The sequence below is a fragment of the Hyperolius riggenbachi genome, chromosome 9, assembly GCF_040937935.1.
Source record: "Hyperolius riggenbachi isolate aHypRig1 chromosome 9, aHypRig1.pri, whole genome shotgun sequence".
Lineage (NCBI taxonomy): Eukaryota > Metazoa > Chordata > Amphibia > Anura > Hyperoliidae > Hyperolius > Hyperolius riggenbachi.
Genome location: NC_090654.1, coordinates 35,859,651 through 35,879,063, shown reverse-complemented (window position 1 = coordinate 35,879,063; position 19,413 = coordinate 35,859,651). Strand labels below are relative to the sequence as shown.

The following is a 19,413-nucleotide window of genomic DNA, read 5'->3' as shown; positions in this document are numbered from 1 at the left end:
TGGTGCTATTCGAACACTACTGCAGCCAAATAGACCAGCAGGGCTGCCAGGCAACTGGTATTGTTTAAAAAGAAATAAATATGGCAGCCTTCTTCTCCCTTTAGTTGTCATTTAAGCTACAGTGTAGCATCCTATACAGGAGATGTATGGATCACTGTACAGACTTGCTATAGATGTTCTCTTTTGTTTTGCAGAGCCTTCTGAGGATGTAATAACTCGTAGCATGAAAGGAGACGCCCAGCCAGAGACCATCACTGATATTCAGGTACACAGAGGAACAGAGAAATGTTTTTTTTTACTAAACACACCTTCTCATGGACTGAAGTATTTGTAGATTATAGGAGGGGTGGCCAATTTTTTAGGCCAAGAGCCATATAGCCGTTCTTGAGAGTGTAAGGTGGCTGAACTAGCGAAATTAAATACAATTTTTGCTGACTGCCATTCGATACCTATGCCTTTGACATTTTACCAAATCATTTCCATGGGAAATAACCCATATGCCAAATGCAGTTAGCACAGTGGCAGCTGATAATCAGTGGCTGTTACTGCTGCTGGCATAGTGGCAGCTGCTAATCAGTGGCTGTTACTGCTACTGGCACAGTAACTACTGCTAATCAGTGGCTGTTACTGCTGCTGGCATAGTGGCAGCTGCTAATCAGTGGCTGTTGTTGCTGCTGGCATAGTGGCGGCTGCTAATCAGTGGCTGTTACAGCTGCTGGCACAGTAACTACTGCTAATCAGTGGCTGTTATTGCTGCTGGCATAGTGGCGGGCGCTAATCAGTGGCTGTTACTGCTGCTGGCGTAGTGGCGGCTGCTAATCAGTGGCTGTTACTGCTGCTGGCACAGTGGTGGCTGCTAATCAGTGGCTGTTACTGCTGCTGGCACAGTGGCGGCTGCTAATCAGTGGCTGTTACTGCTGCTGGCATAGTGGCGGCTGCTAATCAGTGGCTGTTACTGCTGCTGGCATAGTGGTGGCTGCTAATCAGTGGCTGTTATTGCTGCTGGCACAGTGGCGGCTGCTAATCAGTGGCTGTTACTGCTGCTGGCATAGTGGTGGCTGCTAATCAGTGGCTGTTATTGCTGCTGGCACAGTGGCGGCTGCTAATCAGTGGCTGTTACTGCTGCTGGCATAGTGGTGGCTGCTAATCAGAGGCTGTTATTGCTGCTGGCATAGTGGCGGCTGCTAATCAGTGGCTGTTATTGCTGCTGGCATAGTGGCGGCTGCTAATCAGTGGTGGTTACTGCTGCTGGCATAGTGGCAGCTGCTAATCAGTGGCTGTTACTGCTGCTGGCACAGTGGTGGCTGCTAATCAGTGGCTGTTATTGCTGCTGGCATAGTGGCGGCTGGTAATCAGTGGTGGTTACTGCTGCTGGCGTAGTGGCGGCTGCTAATCAGTGGCTGTTACTGCTGCTGGCATAGTGGTGGCTGCTAATTAGTGGTTGTTATTGCTGCTGGCCCCTGCATGTGGTTCTGCAGCTATGGCCTGTGGGCCACATGAAAAAACTGTAGAGAGCTTTGGGTGCCTCCAGAAATGGTTCAACGGGATGTATTTAGCCCCCGGGCCGGACATTGGACATGCCTGGATTATAAAAAATACAGATACTGCTGAGTGATTGGTGGTACCAGATAGGATGCGGCGCAGCTGCGGATATCTGCCTCCATATCTTATATTTACGTTGCTTTACAGGACCTGACATTTGCTGATTTACAGCCTGTCTTTTTGTGACCAATAATAATGGCACCGTATACATCAGTCAAGCAGCTCTCATTGGTGGGTGGGTAGGAAAGGGTAAAACTCTTGATGGATATTTATAGTGTGAGGTTGTAATTGTGGGTCTCCTGAACAGCTTGGAAAGGATCTAGGGCAGCCTCTTTCATTCTTTTAGCCTGAATAAACTTTCATAAAAATATCTGGTTCTAAGTTTTCAACTATAACAACAAACAGCAAAAAAATAACATTTGTAAAGCGCTTTTCTCCCGTATGACTCAAAGCCCATAAGCCTGGCTCAGACCAGTAATTGGTTGATTGGTAAATTGTGGTATAGAGGAAGAACTCAGTCCAAAAATATCAGGCTAAACAGGTGGCTTTTCAGTCTGGATTTGAATAACTCCAGGGAAGGGGTTGCCTTTACTGGGTGTGGTGAGGAATTCCAAAGGGTAGGGGCAGCATGACAGAAAGCTGTGGCTCCAAAGGTTTTGAGGTGCACTCTGGGAGTGCCTAAGTTTATGGAACATGCTGATCTGAACTTGAGAGGTGTGGTGCATCTTCAGCAAGTCCTTCCTGTATCCAGGGCCCAAATTGTGTAGGGATTTGAATGTCCACAGTCTTCCAGGGTCCTCTTCCATTGAGCTCATTGCCACTCCTAAAGCAACTGATGGTGCGGTCAAACACTGATGGAACCTGACCTAGAAATTAATGCTTGGCGCACACACACCATGCAATTTCCAGTCAAATTGATTATTTCCAACAGATCTGATCTGATTGTTTTTCTGCATGATTTTGTATAGAAATGATCAGAAAATCGATCAGAAAAACAATTGGATATCAAATCGGACCTGTTGGAAACAATAGTCTTGACCCATCTATTTGACAGGAAATGGCATGGTGTGTACCAAGCATTAATGCTGGGAATACACGTCTCGATTTTGAGCCATAAAGATGGCTCGATAGATAATTTCCGACATGTCCGATCTCCCACCCGATTGTTTCGCTGCTCGATTTCGGACTGAAGTGAATGGAAAAAGATGAGAAAAACGACCGGAAGATAAGCAAATTTACTGCGGAATCGAGCAGCGAAACGACCGAGCGGGAGAATCGAGCGGCAAAATCGACCTGTGTATTCCCAGTATTAAGGGGCCAATACACTCAGCCGATTTTTGGCCGATCGGTCGATCAAAATCGGTTGATTGCAAATCGATTGACCAACCGACGATTTGCGTCTGATTTCAATCAATTTCAATCGATCTGGCAGGCTGGAAAATCTAGGTCGATCTGTTGAGATTGCTTATCATTTTGCATTGGCCCTAATGGAAATCTGATGGCATTTTTTCAATAGGATTTCATACTAAAATCTATTTGAAATCTGTTCCTAGTAAAAAATGTTCCTAAACACATCAGATAGATCAGAAATCTATCTGATGATCTATCTGCTGCTAATCTAACGAGTGTATGGCCACCTTAAGCCTGGTACACAGCATGCAATTTCCCATCAGATAGATGGGTCGATAGATGATTTCTGATTGATTTTCTGATCACTTCTATGCATATCAGATCGGACCTGTCTGAAATTATCTATTCGATCCATCTATCTGATGTGAAATGGTGGGTGTCAGGCTTATGCTGGGAATACACAGTTCGTTTTTGAGTTGATTAGATGGTTCGATAGATAATTTCCGACATGTCCGATCTCCCTTTCGAGGCTCGATTTCTGATAGAAGTGAATGGAAAAAGATAAGAAAAACGAGCGGACGATAAGAGAATCGTCTGCAGAATAGAGCAGCAAAAACGATAGGAGAATCTAGAGCAGGGGTCTCAAACTCAATTTACCTGGGGGCCGCAGGAGGCAAAGTCAGGATGAGGCTGGGCCGCATAAGGGATTTCATGTGTCCCCGCCGCAAAACAAGGGCTGCAGAGCCCCCAAATTGCCCGGGGGACAATCCGCCGGCATTTCCTGCAAGGGGCAGAGCTTTCAGCTTCAGCTCTGCCCCTCCTGACGTCAATCGCGGCGGATCGCCGCTTCTGCCCGCCCCTCTCACTCTTCCTTCACAGAGAGGGGCGGGGAGAGGCGGCGATCCGTGCGGCGATTTACGTCAGGAGGGGCAGAGCTACAGCTGGAACCTCTGCCCCTCAGCGCAGTCGTGCATGTTTGCCCGGGGGATTTGGGGGCTATGCAGCCCTCGTTTTAGCGGCGGGGATGCGGCAGATTACTTGGGAGCACTGAAGCGAACTATTAGGTAAAATAGGCAAAAATAGTTTGCTTCCGTGTCTCTTTTGCTTTTGCCGGCAGGGGCCACAAAATATTGTATTGAGGGCCGCAAATGGCCCATGGGCCGCGAGTTTGAGACCCCTGATCTAGAGCCAGAAACTTACTGTGTATTCTCAGCATTAAGTCTGTGTGCCCCTGAAAGCTGTCTTTGGCTGTTTGTTTTTTTACGGCTGTGTCCATAGATGTCGGCTACAGTCTTACTTATGGATGTTAAAGAGGAACTGTAGTGAAAATTACATAATGAATAATATTACTTTCTAAATTATTAAGTCAATGTCTTCCCATTGTAAAATCTTTCCTCTTCAAGATTTACATTCTGAAATGTATCGCTGGTGGCAATATCCTGTCAGGTGATCTCTGTGGAATGTTTACCAAGTTCTGAAGCCAGTACAAATGATACCTGGGGTCCCAGAATGCTCTGGGATGGAGAATTCAGCATAGCTAAACGGCCTAGGCTATGCATCACTAGAAGGGCAGGGCTACATACCAATATACAGCAATATATAGGAAGTGTTTCTGATGCTGACATGAGGAAGATTATGATAAAAGTGGGTATCATGAATAATTTACTTTATTCTACTATAGGTCACTACAGCTATTGTCCTGTAGCCTTTTTCTGAAACGCGCTTCTCTATAATCCTTTTTTTCTTTTCTCTGCTCCTTAGATCTCTTTTGCTTTCTTTGGTCTATGTGGTCTATGCATTACACCAATTATCTCTCCATTACAAAGCAGTATTGTCTTTAAAACAAAACTTTATTGATATAGTCTAAAACAGTTCATAAATGCATCAATACATCCACACGGAAGTCTATAGGTAATAAAGTGCAGTCATGATACCATCAAGAGGATTCAATCCACTAAACATCCTGCTCACTAAATGACGGACAGCTGCTGAAAATATATTAACTACATACCTTGTACAGTATATAAATGTACTTGTTCGCTCATCAACATAGAAAAATACCTCTCTGGATCTCACAAGAATTCATTCAGTAACGCATCTACCTCTTTATTAAAGGGGTTCTGTAGGGTATTTTAACCACATAAGGACCGGCTGACATTTGTCAGATCTGTGCTGCGTGGGCTCTTCAGCCCAAAGCACAGATCGTGTAATAGGCAGGGTGATCAGACTAAACCCCCCCCTTTTTTTCCCCCACTAGGGGGATGTCCTGCTGGGGGGGAGTCTGATCGCCGCAGCTGCCTTGTGCCTTGGGGGGGAGCTCCTCAAAGCCCCCCTCCGCAGCACTATTCCGCCCTTCCTCTCCTTCCTTCCCTCCCTCCCCTCTTTCTCATGGGCGGTATAGGACAGCGATCCGTCCTGTACCGCCTCCGATAGGCTTCAGCCTATCAGAGGCCGGGGATCGCCGATCTCCTTTACGGCGCTGCTGCGACAGCAGCGCCGTACGCTGTAAACACCGGCGATTTATTCCCCGCGTGTTTACATTTAGCCTGCGAGCCGCGATTGGAGGCTTGCAGGCTGTTCACGGAGACACCCTCCGTGAACTGATATGGAACGGCCGCTCGTTCGAGGTAAATCCACTTACGACCAGCCGCTGCCTCTCTGCGTTAAGTGGCTAAAAACAAAAACGGACACTTACCTGGGGCTTCTACTGGCCCCCTGCAGCTGTAATGTCCCACACCATCCTCTATGATCCTCCGTTCCCTGATACTGGTTACTGTCCAATTATTCGTCTAACTAAACAAATGCAACTGCGCGGCCACGCGCGTCCTCGCTTGTGTCTCTGGGAACTTCCTGCACAGTCGAAGTACAACGTTTTCTAGTACTGCACCTGCGCAGGAAGCTCTGGGAGACGGGAGCGAGGATGCTCGCGACCACGCAAGCCCAGTTGCATTTGTCCAGTTAGACGAATAATTGGACGGTGAAGGGCGGTGGTTGGATGGAGGATCGTAAAGGACGCACGGGACAGGACAGCTGCAGGGGGCCGGTAGAAGCCCCAGATAAATGTCAGTAAAATACCCTACAGAACCCCTTTAAATAGTAATAAATGCTACTGAGAAATGCTGCAAATTCCGACTGGTAAACCTGCCTGAATTCTTTGACTTTTACAGGGCAACTAAAGCAAGAGCGATATGGAGGATAACATATTTATTTCCTTATAAGCAATACACATTGCTTGGCTACCCTGCAGATCCTCTGTCTCTAATGCAGGGAATACACGGGTCGATCCGGCGGCCAATTAGCTGCCGGATCGACTCCCGTCGCATCCCCGCTCATGCGCGCGGATCGATTACCGCTCGTCCCCGCCGGCGCTCCTTATCAGCTGCTCTATTCCCTGCCATTGTCCGCCAACGGGGGTCGAGCGGGCGGGGGTCGAGCAACGTGATCGGACCAACTGAATATTATTAGCTGGCCAGATCAGCTGCTCGATACACGGTACAGAAACGTACCGTGTATCCCCAGCATAATACTTATAGCCATACACCTTGAACAAGCATGCAGCAGATCAGGTGTTTCTGACATTGTCACATTAGCTGCATGCTTGTTTCTGGTGTTATTTAGACACTACTGCTGCCTAGTAGATCAGCATGGCTTCCAGGCAACTAGTATTTTTTAAAAGGAAATAAATGTGGCAGCCTCCATATTCTTCTCACTACAGTTGTACTTAAAGATTCAGAGATCCAAGAGAGGAGATCGAACTAGATAGGATAGGAGGCGCCTGTGGTAATCCAAAAAAGTAGGTAAAAGCCAATTTACAAAATATAGGTATACATTGTAGCAAAACTATAGTAAAATGAAATCGGTCCTACCTTAAATAAGTAGTTCTTTGACTAGATCAAAATACTTTATTGGGCACCTTTTATAGACCATGCGTTTTCACGGCATCATCTGCTTCCTCAGGTCAAGTTATGTGCCTCTAAGAGAAGAGCTTAAAGGTAGTTTCTTTTTTTTTTTTAAACAAGAAAACTGTTCATTAAACAATCACATAAAGAAAATACACAACAGTCAAAGCACTCAAATTCTGGATACCCAGTGCCAATCAAAGGAATATAACAACTGAATAATATTACAATCCAATCCACATAATAAAGATATCATTCTGCCACATAGAATAGAAAGATCCACACAGACTCTCTCCCCATGGTGCTGAGGACAAAAGGTGCTCACTCAGGCAGCCGCCTTCTCATATACTGTGTATAAATAAAAGAGGTGCCAGACCCCCCCCCCCCCCCCCCCCCAATCCCCAATCAAGCTAAATAATCAAGTGTGATTTTTTTTTTTCATTTTCGTTTTTTTTTAAGAAGGCTGGTTTTAGTCAGTATAAGTACTCTATCTCTTGTAGGATTGGCTCCATGAACACGCTGACCAATTCACCGGTGATCCCAGCAGCCTCCAAGTGATGAATGGCCTTCTGGATAAAGTAGCCAAGGAAAACCAGGAGATTCGGCACATGCAGGCCAAGCTTCAGGTACTCTAACCCACGTGTTTCTTTTCTGTGTAGGATGTGATGATGTTTGTACGTTGCAGTGGCCATTTTTCCCCCCATCATAGGTGCAGATTTAGCATTGTGGGTCTGTGATTTTTTTTTTTATTATTTTTTACGCATGTACACAACATAGCCTCTTGCTGGCTAGATGGTCATGCGCTGAAAAATCTGTGTGTATTTTTCACTTTGCAAATAATATCTTCTACTGAACTTTGTCCCCTCCACTGTAAATTGAGCAGTTGCCTTTCTTTTGCTTGGTATATTTAATTGTTATCTGTTTTAACTTCTTGCAGGCCCAGAAAGAGGAGCTGGAAGCTTTGGTGCAGGCTGGTGATGGAATCAAAACCACTCCAGAGCCACAAACCACCAGATTCATGGATGAGAATGTGAGATTGAAAGAAGCTCTCCTCCGAGAGGAAACCGACCATCTGACTGCCAAAGAGGAGCTGCAGAACCTCCAGGAGAAGCTGGAAGGTTTGGAGACCAATACTGTGGAGAAGGAGACCTTGGTTGATATAAATACCCAGCTTAAAGCAGAACTGGATTCCTCTAAGAAGCAGATGGAGAGCTTTCTTTCGCAGAAGGAGACACTGGTGGCAGAGTCCCAGATGCTTCGACAAGAGTTAGATAAGCAGCGGTTGTTGGTGGCTTCTATCAGGCAAGATTTTGACAGTATAACATCCAATAAGACAACGGAGGAAGGCGAGAATGTCCTACAATCCCGAATCACTGAAATGAGCAACAGGTTGGCCATGGAGGCACAGAGGTCAGAGACATGGGAGAAGAAATATGGAGAGCATGCCGAAAAACGCAAACAGCTAGTTGGAGAAGAGAAAAAATACTTTGGTCATAAAGAATGGAAGAAAGGTGACAAATGGAGCAATGCATCCATGTCCGATGGGCAGTTCAAGAAGCCCCATTTCAAACACAACAAAGAGCATGCAAAAAGGTGGACAGAGGAGGAAGCAAGGGAATCTCAGTATGAAGAATGGAAGAGTAAAAAGTATGAAGACAAACCGCAGTGGCGGGACAAGAAACATCGACATGGGGAGAGAGAGAAGAGTTGGACAGAGGATAAAGAGCGCCCTAACCGTGAGTCTGAAAATTGGAAGGACAAAGGAAAAGAGCATGGATGGAAGGACTCCCCTCACCAGCATGAGAATGAGAAGAATTGGAAAGATAAACATGCTCGCCATCACCATGGAGAAGCAGGAGATGAATTTCATCCACGTAAGGGCCAGAGAGAGTTTTCAGAGGCCCACAAACACGGAGATAAGAGAAAGGATCATGGAGACAAAGCCAGTGGCAAAGAACATCGACACCATGACCATAACAAATTCTGGAAGAAGCTTTCCGACCATCAGTACCGTGTTCCAGAAGGTTGTTCTGGGCTGGAAGAATGTGCTAAGAAAGATGGCCTTGATCTTTTCTATGTGGACTTGAAACCAGTTCAGAGAAAGCAGTTTGAAGAAGTCTTAAAAACCTATCTTGCCAAGTCAGAGCTCTCAAAGAACCTGCCTGAGCTTCTACCTCTTCTTGATGGCTTTTTCGAGGGGTCTTATTTTGCCCACCATAAGATTCGCTTCAAGGACTTTGTGGATGATGTAGAAGATTTCTTAGAAGACCTGGCAAAGAAGGAGACAGGAAGTGATGATATTGTGGATGATTTTGAGAGATATGTCTACACCAACTTCTTTGGAGAGGCTGCAAATAAGAGAAGGTGAGTAGCTCTCTCGGATGCTGGTGCTTACTAATGAATGGTATTTTTCCCTGACATTTTGAGCTGTGAGTATAAAAAATACATAGCTGACCTTGTACAAGAAGAAAAGTGATATATCTATTAAATGACAACTGTAGTGAGAAGTATATGGGTGCTGCCATATTTATTTCCTTTTAAACAATACCAGTTGCCTGGTAGCCCTGCGGATCCTTTGCCTCTAATACTTTTAGCCATAGACCGTGAACACGCATATGCAGATCAGGTGTTTCTGACATTGTCAGATCTGACAAGATGAGCTGCATGCTTGTTTCTGGTGTGATTCAGACACTTCTGCAGCCAAATAGATCAGCAGGGCTGCCAGGTAACTGGTATTATTTAAAAGGAAATAAATATGGCAGCCTCCATAGACCTCTCACTACAGTTGTCCTTTAAGTTCACTCTCCAAATGACTTCATCCATTTAGGTCTGGAGGATGCAAAACAACTACATCAGTGTTTGCTTTACAGAGAGGAGGAAAAGAGTCTGATGCTTTATAAAGGTCATATGATCATGTTCCCTACTATGACAGTTACTATGGAGAATTCCAGTTGACCAGTCACTTTTTTTTTTTTTTGAAAACTTATTATAGATCTCATTCATTTTTAGAATGGCTTCATGTGAAATATTACAAATCAATGTTTACTTTATTGGAGCTCCACCTTCTAAAAAGCTTTGTAAGCAGAAAAGTGTGGTGTTTTATGAAGCCATTATACATGAAGCAATTATAGAAACCAAATCTCTTGACTTGGTCACTAAAAATTAGGCTCTAATATTCACTGTGGACTCAACTTGACTACACAACAGTAAAACAAGAGTATATTGGTAGGTGAACAGAGGCGCCAGAAGGATAAAAGTACATAAAATTTTTAAAAAATTGCTGGGAAGAAGTGGTGGACTCGCCTCCGTTAAAGCAGACACCAAGGACTGTAAATATATAAATATACACATTTATTGAAAATACCCCAAAGATGCAACGCGTTTCGCGGACACAGCCCACTTCTTCAGGCAATAAGCAGGGGATAAACAGCAGCAATTCAGTTATAGCAAGCAGAGCACCTCTGTGTGTTTTTAAAAATTTTATGTACTTTTATCCTTCTGGCGCCTCTGTTCACCTACCAATATATTTGAGTCCACCCCAGGTGGAGGGGTGATCTACCCCCTTTCTTCCTATCTACAGAGAGCGACTTCTTAATCCTGAGTGAGGACAGGTCTAATCTCCTCACCTGCCTAATGAGTGGTTACCTAGGTGGTAACCCGTGTTTGTGAGTATTACCATCTCACTGTTTCATTTATCCAATCAATTTTGACATACTACACCATATTGGGCTCTCGATTTCTCTTCAACTTTAGTAAAACAAGAGTGTTTTAGAGTGTAGACTATGCCAATTTAATCAGCAGGTGGCACTCCTATAGTGTGATAAAAAAAACAACAAAAAACGAAAACTGATTGTACATCTGTGTGCAATGGTTTCTTTGCTTTTATTAACCTGGAAACTGCATAAAAAAGTTTTCACCCTCAGTAATATAAATGTTTTAACCTGTCCAATCAACCAAATGGCTATTTTGAGGTTGGAAAATAGTTGGCCAAATGTAAATGGCCCAGCTAACTTCAGTACAACTTGCTGCTTTTCCTCTATGGATTCAGCTGCTTTACAGGTCAATCAGGCGTCACTATCTGACATCCAGAGTAGGAATAATAATAGATACTAGGCTACATGTCCCAGCATCCCTGCAGTACAGTGTAAACCATGTGTCTACATTAAGAGCCAGGACTTATAGTTCACAGGAAATGGGTGTGAACTAGCATTGTCCCTATACACCTACTAGATGGTTCTTGACTGAAGTAGCCAGCCAGGGCTGCCTCTGCCTAGAATCCAGCTTGTGTACAATGCCTTTCATTCCCCTCAAAGCAGCAGCAAGAGATCAGACTGGCAGGGAAACGGGACGAGGGCTTTGTTCTCCTACTCACCCCTTGCGTTCCGTGCCATTCCGTCGTTTGCCCTCCTCCCCTCTTCATAGCAACAAAACACTTTACTTGCCTGCAGGCTAGCAATGTGTCTATACAGAACTCGGCCCCAAACTCTCAGTACGCTGAGCCTTAAAGGTGCCCATGCACCTCTGTCTGCCACTAGATCGGCCATCAGATAGATCCCTCCCTGAATCTGATCATGGAGGGACATATTGCTTGCCCACACACTGCAGGCATATTTCCAATAGAATTCAGCATGAAATCTATTGGGGATTGTCCTAGCCCTAACCCCCCCCATGTGCCAGTGTCACATGGTACAGGCACTCGCCGTAGCAAGTCAAAAAGACGCAAGACACAGGAGGAGACAATAGGGACCACCCTATCCTTGGACAGAGTAAGTGCAGGGAGTACTGTTATATTTACTTGGTCTGCACTGTATTGGGCCTCCCCTTCCTTCGGGCATGCGGTATGCTGGTATCGTCCATCTACCGATGTATGTCATGTCATCAGGAGCCTCGGGGGCAGAATACACTGCTTTGCTCCTAGGAGGAAGAGGAGACCAGATACAGCTTGGACTAGGTAAATATAACAGCTCCCCCTGCATTTTTACTCTGCATGAGAAGAGGAGATGCAGAAGAACTGACCACTAGGGTGGACTCTGTCCAGGCATGACACATGGGGGGGGTCCAACCATGTATCAGGAGGGAGCTTTGATCAGGGGCGTAACTAGAAATCACGGGGCCCCTCTGCTAAAATTTGGATGGGGCCCCCCAGGTCCATTTTGTGGGGCTGGAGGGGTCGCAGCACGAGAGGAAAGCATGGCCGCACATCGGCGGGGAGGGGGGACTGTCTCCTTCAACCCCCCCCCCCCCTCCCCCCCCTCACCTCGGGCTCTTCTCTCTGCGCTCCACTCCAGCATCTATTATCAGTGGGCACGGGCGGGCAGCAGCAACACATCTCCATCGCAGAGGTCTCCGATCTCTGACGCTACTTCCTGTTTAAACAGGAAGTAGCATGAAGCACTGAGAGATCGGAGTCCTCCGCGGTGGAGGCATGTGTTGCTGCTGTCCGCTTGTTGAACACTGATAATAGATGCTGGAGGGGAGCGCAAAGAGGAGAGCCCAAGTGAGGGAGGGGGGGGGGGGGAACTGTCCCCCCTCCCCTCCGATGTGCGGCTATGCTTTCCTCTCATGCTGCGACCCCTCCAGCCCCACAAAATGAACCTGAGCGGGCCCCCTATGGGCAGGGGCTGCATCCCCTATTGTTACGCTAGTGGCTTTGATACATCTGCTGGGAAGCCTGGTCCACTGATGATATGCCTCTGATTTGGCCTTTCATTACATAATTACTGTACATGGCAGCCTCTATGCTCTGGCTCCAGGGCTACATACGGCACATCTACAGAACTAATGTGCACTCCAGGAATTTAGACACAGACACACACAAACATAACATTTATATACTGAGCTTTTCTCCTGGCGGCCTGAAAGTGCCAGAGCTGCAGCCACTGGGGCGCACTCATTAGGCAGTAGCTGTGTTAGGGAGTCTTGCCCAAGGTCTCTTTACTAAACTGGTTTACTGAACAGGAAGAGTCAATATGCAATCTCTAGTTTCCAGTGTAGAGCCCTTATCCAATTTAGAGATTTTCAGTTTCAATCTCAGGCTTTGCACGCCCTTGTTTTGCTTTACTTCATGTGCTGTTTCATATAGTCTGGATATACTTGGTTCATTATCCATTTTTTATGTAAGTGTATTGGGCCATCAGTACTTCCTCTAATAACATGTGCAGGTCTCTATGAATTCCTTTTGCAGATCGGTAAGGAAAGACAGCCACCACAAGAGCTACAATCACCACCACAAACACAACCCTGAAAAACTGGAGGAGACCTCCCAGTCTGGCAACCAATCCAATCCAAAGTATCATAAAGACAAGAAAAACCTCAAAGTAGATGCAGAGAATCCTCATTATAAATCATACAAGGGCAAGTACAACACAGAGGATGAAAAACACAAGTCACCAAGCCGTCAAGATGATGATTATGATGATGATGATGATGATAGGAAAGATCACAAGTGGAAGAAAACTAAAAAGTACAATAAAGATGAAAGATACAGCCGGGAGGATGATCGCAAGACATGGAAACACAACTTTGACAAGAACAGAGATGTATTTAATGAGCAGAGACAACGTCAGCCAAAGAAGCCCAAGTATGAGAAGGACCATGACCACGGCTACAGGTCTTATAATGAACATCATGAGGACTACAATGACCAACAAAAGGAGGAAAGGCATTTTCATGAGCATAAACCCTACAAAAAACACCCAAAAAAGCAAGACTGGGATGATCATCACTACCACAAGGACAAATTTGAAGCACAAGACCATCATAATCATGATAAACCCTCTGATCAAACGTTTCTACAAGGGAAGGATGGACATGAACGCAAATACAAATATAGTCAATCTGCAACAAACCACAGTCAAGGCACAGAACAGCCTTTCCACCATGAGCATAAGCCTTACTGGAAAAAGCATGAGAAAGATGTTATCAATGAGCGATATCGGTCACAGCCACATAAGGACCACCACCATGAATACAAGCCATGGAAAGAAGGTGAACGTGGCCATGGAAAGCGAGAATATGACAGTTGTGAGGACTCCAGCCAAAGTCACCACTCAAAGCCTTACCATGACAAGAATGATGAGAGCAGACAGAAACGCTACTATGACAAGGATGACCGTACACCTAGGCCCTACGATGAAAAGCATGATGACCGCAGACAAAAACCCTACCCTGACCAGCACGACAGCAAACCCAAAACCTATCATGACAAGCATGATGATAGCAGAGGAAAACCCTACCATAAGAAGCACGAAGACAGCAGACAAAAACCTTACCATAAGGAGCACGATGACAGCAGAGGAAAACCCTACCATAAGGAGCACGATGACAGCAGAGGAAAACCCTACCATAAGGAGCACGATGACAGCAGAGGAAAACCCTACTATAATGAGCATAATGACAACCAACGAAAACCCTACCATGACAAGCACGATAACAGACAAAAACCCCACTTTGACGAGCATAATGACAACACACACAGGTCCTACTATGAGGAGAATGATGACGGGAGACAAAAACGCATGCCCCACAGGCATGAACGCAGCAGAGGAAAAAACTATGACAAGCAAGATGAAAACAAAGGTACTACCTACAGTGACAAGCATGGTGAAAAAAAGGAGCATAAAAAGTCCTACCACAATGACTATGATGAAGATGTGGAGCATTATTGACCTAATCAGCATGAAGATAAGGATCAACATGGATCTTACAAAAAAGACCACCACAGGAAGTACTGAGTCTGTCAATACAATTTTTTGAGACCATCTACCTTGTAAACCTGTTGATGGATATTCAAATTTCCCTTCCTGAACTGCTTGCCCTTTGCGTTCCTTTTGCACAACGACACCCTATCTTTGCCTGAGCTGAGACTTGACAAGAAGAGCATAATTATACTAAGGTTCTGAATGCCCACTACTTTTTTTACTTATTAATTGATCTATTTTTAGTTAGCTCTTAAATTGCTAGATTAAGTAGGTTTCCATGCTGTAACTGCATATTGAGGGTCACAAGTCAGGTCATGGAGTAACTGCATCTTTCACAAGTGTTTTGGTGTGTGTACGCTCATAAGCACTGAGCTCAAGTGTGCTCAAGTGTGCTTCGCTGGTCACTGGGCTTCGCTGACCAAACCACCACCATTGTCAGGACTTTTTGTGAAGTTCTTTATCCGGTACTGAGATTGTAATGCTGTATGGGAAACATCCTCTTTGTTTTTGAACTGTTGGACTGTTTCTTGCCTTAACCACTAGTGCTTTAAACTGCAGACATTTAAACTACACCAGACTAAAAAAAAACTTTCTTAAAAAGTATTCTTCTGAATGTGTTCTACAATTTTAGCATTCAGAAACTTAATGAAATTGCTTAACTTTTAAGAATATCCTTTGGATTGCCTTAATTTGTGTTATATTTTTATCATGTCCATGCTTTATTCTTTTCTTTCTCATAAAGTGCCTTTAAGCTCCTTAAATCATAAATGTGCTTACAACATAAATCAATCAGTCATAAATTGCTCCTTGATCATGGATAGACAGAGATAGACAGAAATGGTCATGCAAATTGTATGAAGGTTTGAATTGAGCCAATCAACTGCACTCCCGGACTATTGTGATTGGCCCAGTTACAAGCAACATTTCATTTGGGGAAAAGTGCAGAATTCTGAGGCAGAATTGTTTGCAACTCACTGAACATCTCTATTGATGCAGTTGTTACTGATTTTGCTCCACTAAAGGGCTATGAGGACCCATGCTTTACATATACTTCCACTGTAGCCTCTATCCAGGCTTTCTCAACCAGGCTTCCTTGAGTAGAGCAGGGCTTTTCAGCGCTGCTAGATTTGGGCGCAGCCGGCGCCGCCATAGACTATAATATATATATATAACACTTCTACAGTGGCGCTCAGTGAGTAACGTCGGCTCCATCAGAAGACGGAGCTGAAGTTGCTTAAACACAATAATTCGGCCTCCAGTAATCGCTGGAAGCCGAATTATCATTCCCCACCATCCATGGCGGCCTGGAGGGGGAATAGTAATTAACACGGCCCGGACTTGTGCAGAAGCAGGAGCAGCTATATACCGGCTGTATCCTGCGCCCAAGTCTACCGGCGCCGATTTCATATGTATGCTCCTTGAGGGCTTTGAAAGGATCCCTGAAATTTTTTCCTCCAGTGAGAGTGGCCCCATGTGGCTGGGAAGAAAGTTTTCAAACGTACCTAATTGACTCCTCTGTGTTCTCTTCATTGATTGTCTGCTTGTCCCAAGTTTCAGCCAGTCATGTGACTCTTATGATATGCTGTGGTGATGAACAAAGATGAGGAAGACCAGAAACGAGGACAGGTGTACAGTGAATGATGTGAGAGTAGAGAAGTCAAGCCGATAACTATAACCAATATGCTCATGCCAATCTGCAAAAGAATGAGGCTGCACATTGGTAAGCACTTTAAGGAGGGGGCACAATAAAATGCAGCCGTGAAATAGGTAGTATGGTGACCTGATATAAAGCAGGTCAATATGGTAACGAGCACTGTTAGGGAGGGAATGAGTAAAAATGCAAAGTTTTCCTGATATAAAGCAGGTCAATATGGTAACGAGCACTGTTAGGGAGGGAATGAGTAAAAATGCAAAGTTTTCCTGATATAAAGCAGGTCAATATGGTAACGAGCACTGTTAGGGAGGGAATGAGTAAAAATGCAAAGTTTTCCTGATATAAAGCAGGTCAATATGGCAACGAGCACTGTTAGGGAGGGAATGAGTAAAAATGCAAAGTTTTCCTTCAGTGTGCAACTCGCCTAAACTGCTGCCACCCTTTCAATGCGTTCTGTCGTCTTTAACTTTCAGAGCGGAAGTTCCGGCTTAAAAGGCGAAACTTACTTTTACTTTAAAGAGGAATTTTTTAGTGGAAAGGGGGGAAATTAATTAATACATTGCAAAGCAATAAGGTAAAAAAAAGAGAGAGCAAGAAATGATTGATCTTCCCCATGTAATTTGTTCATATTGTTTGATCCACAATCAGCTGTTATGGAAACAGCTGTTATTTCCCACAATGCAACAAGGAAACTGTCAGAACCTAGGTCTTGGTATCCCACTGTGGGAGGGATTTCACAATATCAGCCGTACAGACCCCCCGATAATCAGAGAAAAGGTAAAGATTTCTTCTGGGAAAGGCGGTATCCACTACTGATTGGGATAAGGTTCAATACGGGGTTACAGTTCCTTTTTAAGTGGAGCAAAATCTGTTGAGCATTATAACTCCATTATTGGTCAGGAAGCAATCTGAGGCTGATGCACTATACAGTATTTATGTTAAAAATACATGTATCCTTTAAGGCCTTCCATCCATCCATCTGAACTTAATTTCCTCCAGTTTTTTGGAGTGTGTCGCTGGTCTTTCTTTTTTTACCCCATTGACATTCGAGTTCTCTAAGTAACCTTTCCATGCCAACTAATTGAAATTTGCTGATTAAAAATTACTTTGAAACATTAACTACTCGAAACTTAGAGTTTGTGAGTTGACTGGCTGTCATTTTTATTTAGACCTGCTATAGAAACACCGCTACTGGTTTTCAGCTTTGCACTGAACTGGTTTTGGAAGGGTTACGTTGAAGAGCTCTGTTGTTAAGAAATGTTCTGCCTGGGATTGATAGAACTCAGAACTGTTTTTAAATTTTATTAATGTGTGATGTTTTTGCCTGCTGGTAAGTTTATATATTTTTTTTGGGATGTTATTTGGATTGATTTGTTACACTTGTGGGTTTTTTTGCAGCTTTGGCCCGGTTCACATTGGCACTAAAAACAGTCTGTTTAGTAGACCAGATCCTAACGTAGGTGAACGGATCTTATGTTATCAGTAGGATCCATTCTCATTGCTCCATTAGAACGGATCAGTTCGGTACAAACGGACCGCAAGTGTGGGGAGGACGGACGCATCGCATTGACTGTGTGCGAGTGGAACGGATCAAAAACTGATGCCCAATAAAAAGGGAGGCTAGGTTCACAGTGGGACGTTGCGTTGTGATGCAAAATTAGTCGCAACGCAACATTACAAAGCAATGCACAAAAAAAGTCGCAATGCACCTTAACGCTGCATTACCGTCACATACAGTAGATACAGTGGAGCATACAGGCATTGAAAAGTATACGTCCTGTATCTGTTAAAGAGAATCTGTATTGTTAAAATCGCACAAAAGTAAACATACCAGTGCGTTAGGGGACATCTCCTATTACCCTCTGTCACAATTTTGCCGCTCCCTGCCGCATTAAAAGTGGTTAAAAACAGTTTTAAAAAGTTTGTTTCTAAACAAACAAAATGGCCACCAAAACAGGAAGTAGGTTGATGTACAGTATGTCCACACATAGAAAATACATCCATACACAAGCAGGCTGTATACACCCTTCCTTTTGAATCTCAAGAGATCATTTGTGTGTTTCTTTCCCCCTGCAGAATCTCATGCACTGAAGTTTCAGGCTGCTCTTTTCTTCCTGCAAACAGCTTTGCCCTTGTCTATAATTCCTCAGTATGTGAAAGCCCAGCCAGCTCAGAGGACGATTTATCCAGCATGTAAAAGATAAGAGAGAAGAGAGAAGCTGCTCTAATCTAAATAACACACAGGCAGTGTGCATAGAGTGGCCTGGAAGGGGGAGTTCATAGCAGAACCACAACACTGAAGAACTTGGCAGCCTTCCAGACACAGGCCGACAAGTCTGACAGGGGAAAGATACATTGATTTATTACAGAGACAGTGATAGTATAAAGTGCTGCAGTAAGCCAGAACACATTAGAATAGCTTTTGGAACTTGTAGGATGATAAAAAACAGGATGCAATTTTTGTTACGGAGTCTCTTTAAGAAGTAACGACTGCAGCAGTGCGTTACCATAAACGCAACATTTACAACGCGACTTTAACGTCGCACTGTGAATGATGCACAGGGTTAACATTGCAGTGCGCTTATCTGCGTTATAATTACTTTATAATGCAGGACAATAACCTCCCACCTAGCCTCATTTGTTTCATAGATCTCTTTTTACACTGATCAGTTTTTGATCCGTCCAGTGTGAACTGGGCCTATCACTTGCTGTTTGTTTATAGCATTTTACATGCAGCTGCTGTACAGAGTACACTGGATAAGAGTGATATTATGAGTGTGTTTGATGCCTTTGTGCCGTTTATTTTAATCCCAACACCTTTTGGACTAATGCACTTTGAAAATAAAAAAAATTAAAATAGTTTGAAAAGGGTTTGTTTGTTTTTTTTATACTGACTTTAGAATGATTTAAATGACATTAGAAAATCAAAACAAAACAAACTTACATTGTAGGTGGAGAGATCACTGCTCTCCAGATATGTTATATATATTTTACAAAATCGTACCCAAATAGCTCGGGGTGACCCAAAACCACTAGGAAAGTACAGGGGACTAAGAGACCGAAAAGCCCTCCTACTAAAAAGCAATGCTTGGAGTGATTTGCCTTCTTAAAACAGACGGTACTTGAGATAATTCAGCTTTAAAGCAGTAGGATCAGCCATACTATTCCAGGGGGAAAAAACACATATATAAGTAGATAAATACTTGATCTAATTACATAACACATGTATTATACTGTCCACGTTTTGATTTCAGTAAATGTTATATAG

The 19,413-nt window shown here is 44.1% G+C and overlaps 1 protein-coding gene across 4 annotated transcripts in view; it reads left to right on the top strand.

Moving 5' to 3' along the window:
- The window catches only part of PBXIP1 (PBX homeobox interacting protein 1), a 93,153-nt gene extending 74,140 nt beyond the window's left edge, over positions 1 to 19,013 (top strand). For all 4 annotated transcript variants that reach the window (XM_068252496.1, XM_068252493.1, XM_068252494.1 and 1 more), the window contains 4 exons: positions 195 to 265; positions 7,292 to 7,417; positions 7,729 to 9,155; positions 12,976 to 19,013. In XM_068252496.1, coding sequence (XP_068108597.1) covers positions 195 to 265; positions 7,292 to 7,417; positions 7,729 to 9,155; positions 12,976 to 14,458 — 3,107 coding nt within the window. In that variant the 3' untranslated portion in view covers positions 14,459 to 19,013. The remainder of the gene's footprint in view (positions 1 to 194; positions 266 to 7,291; positions 7,418 to 7,728; positions 9,156 to 12,975) is intronic.
- The last annotated feature ends 400 nt before the right edge of the window (positions 19,014 to 19,413 follow it).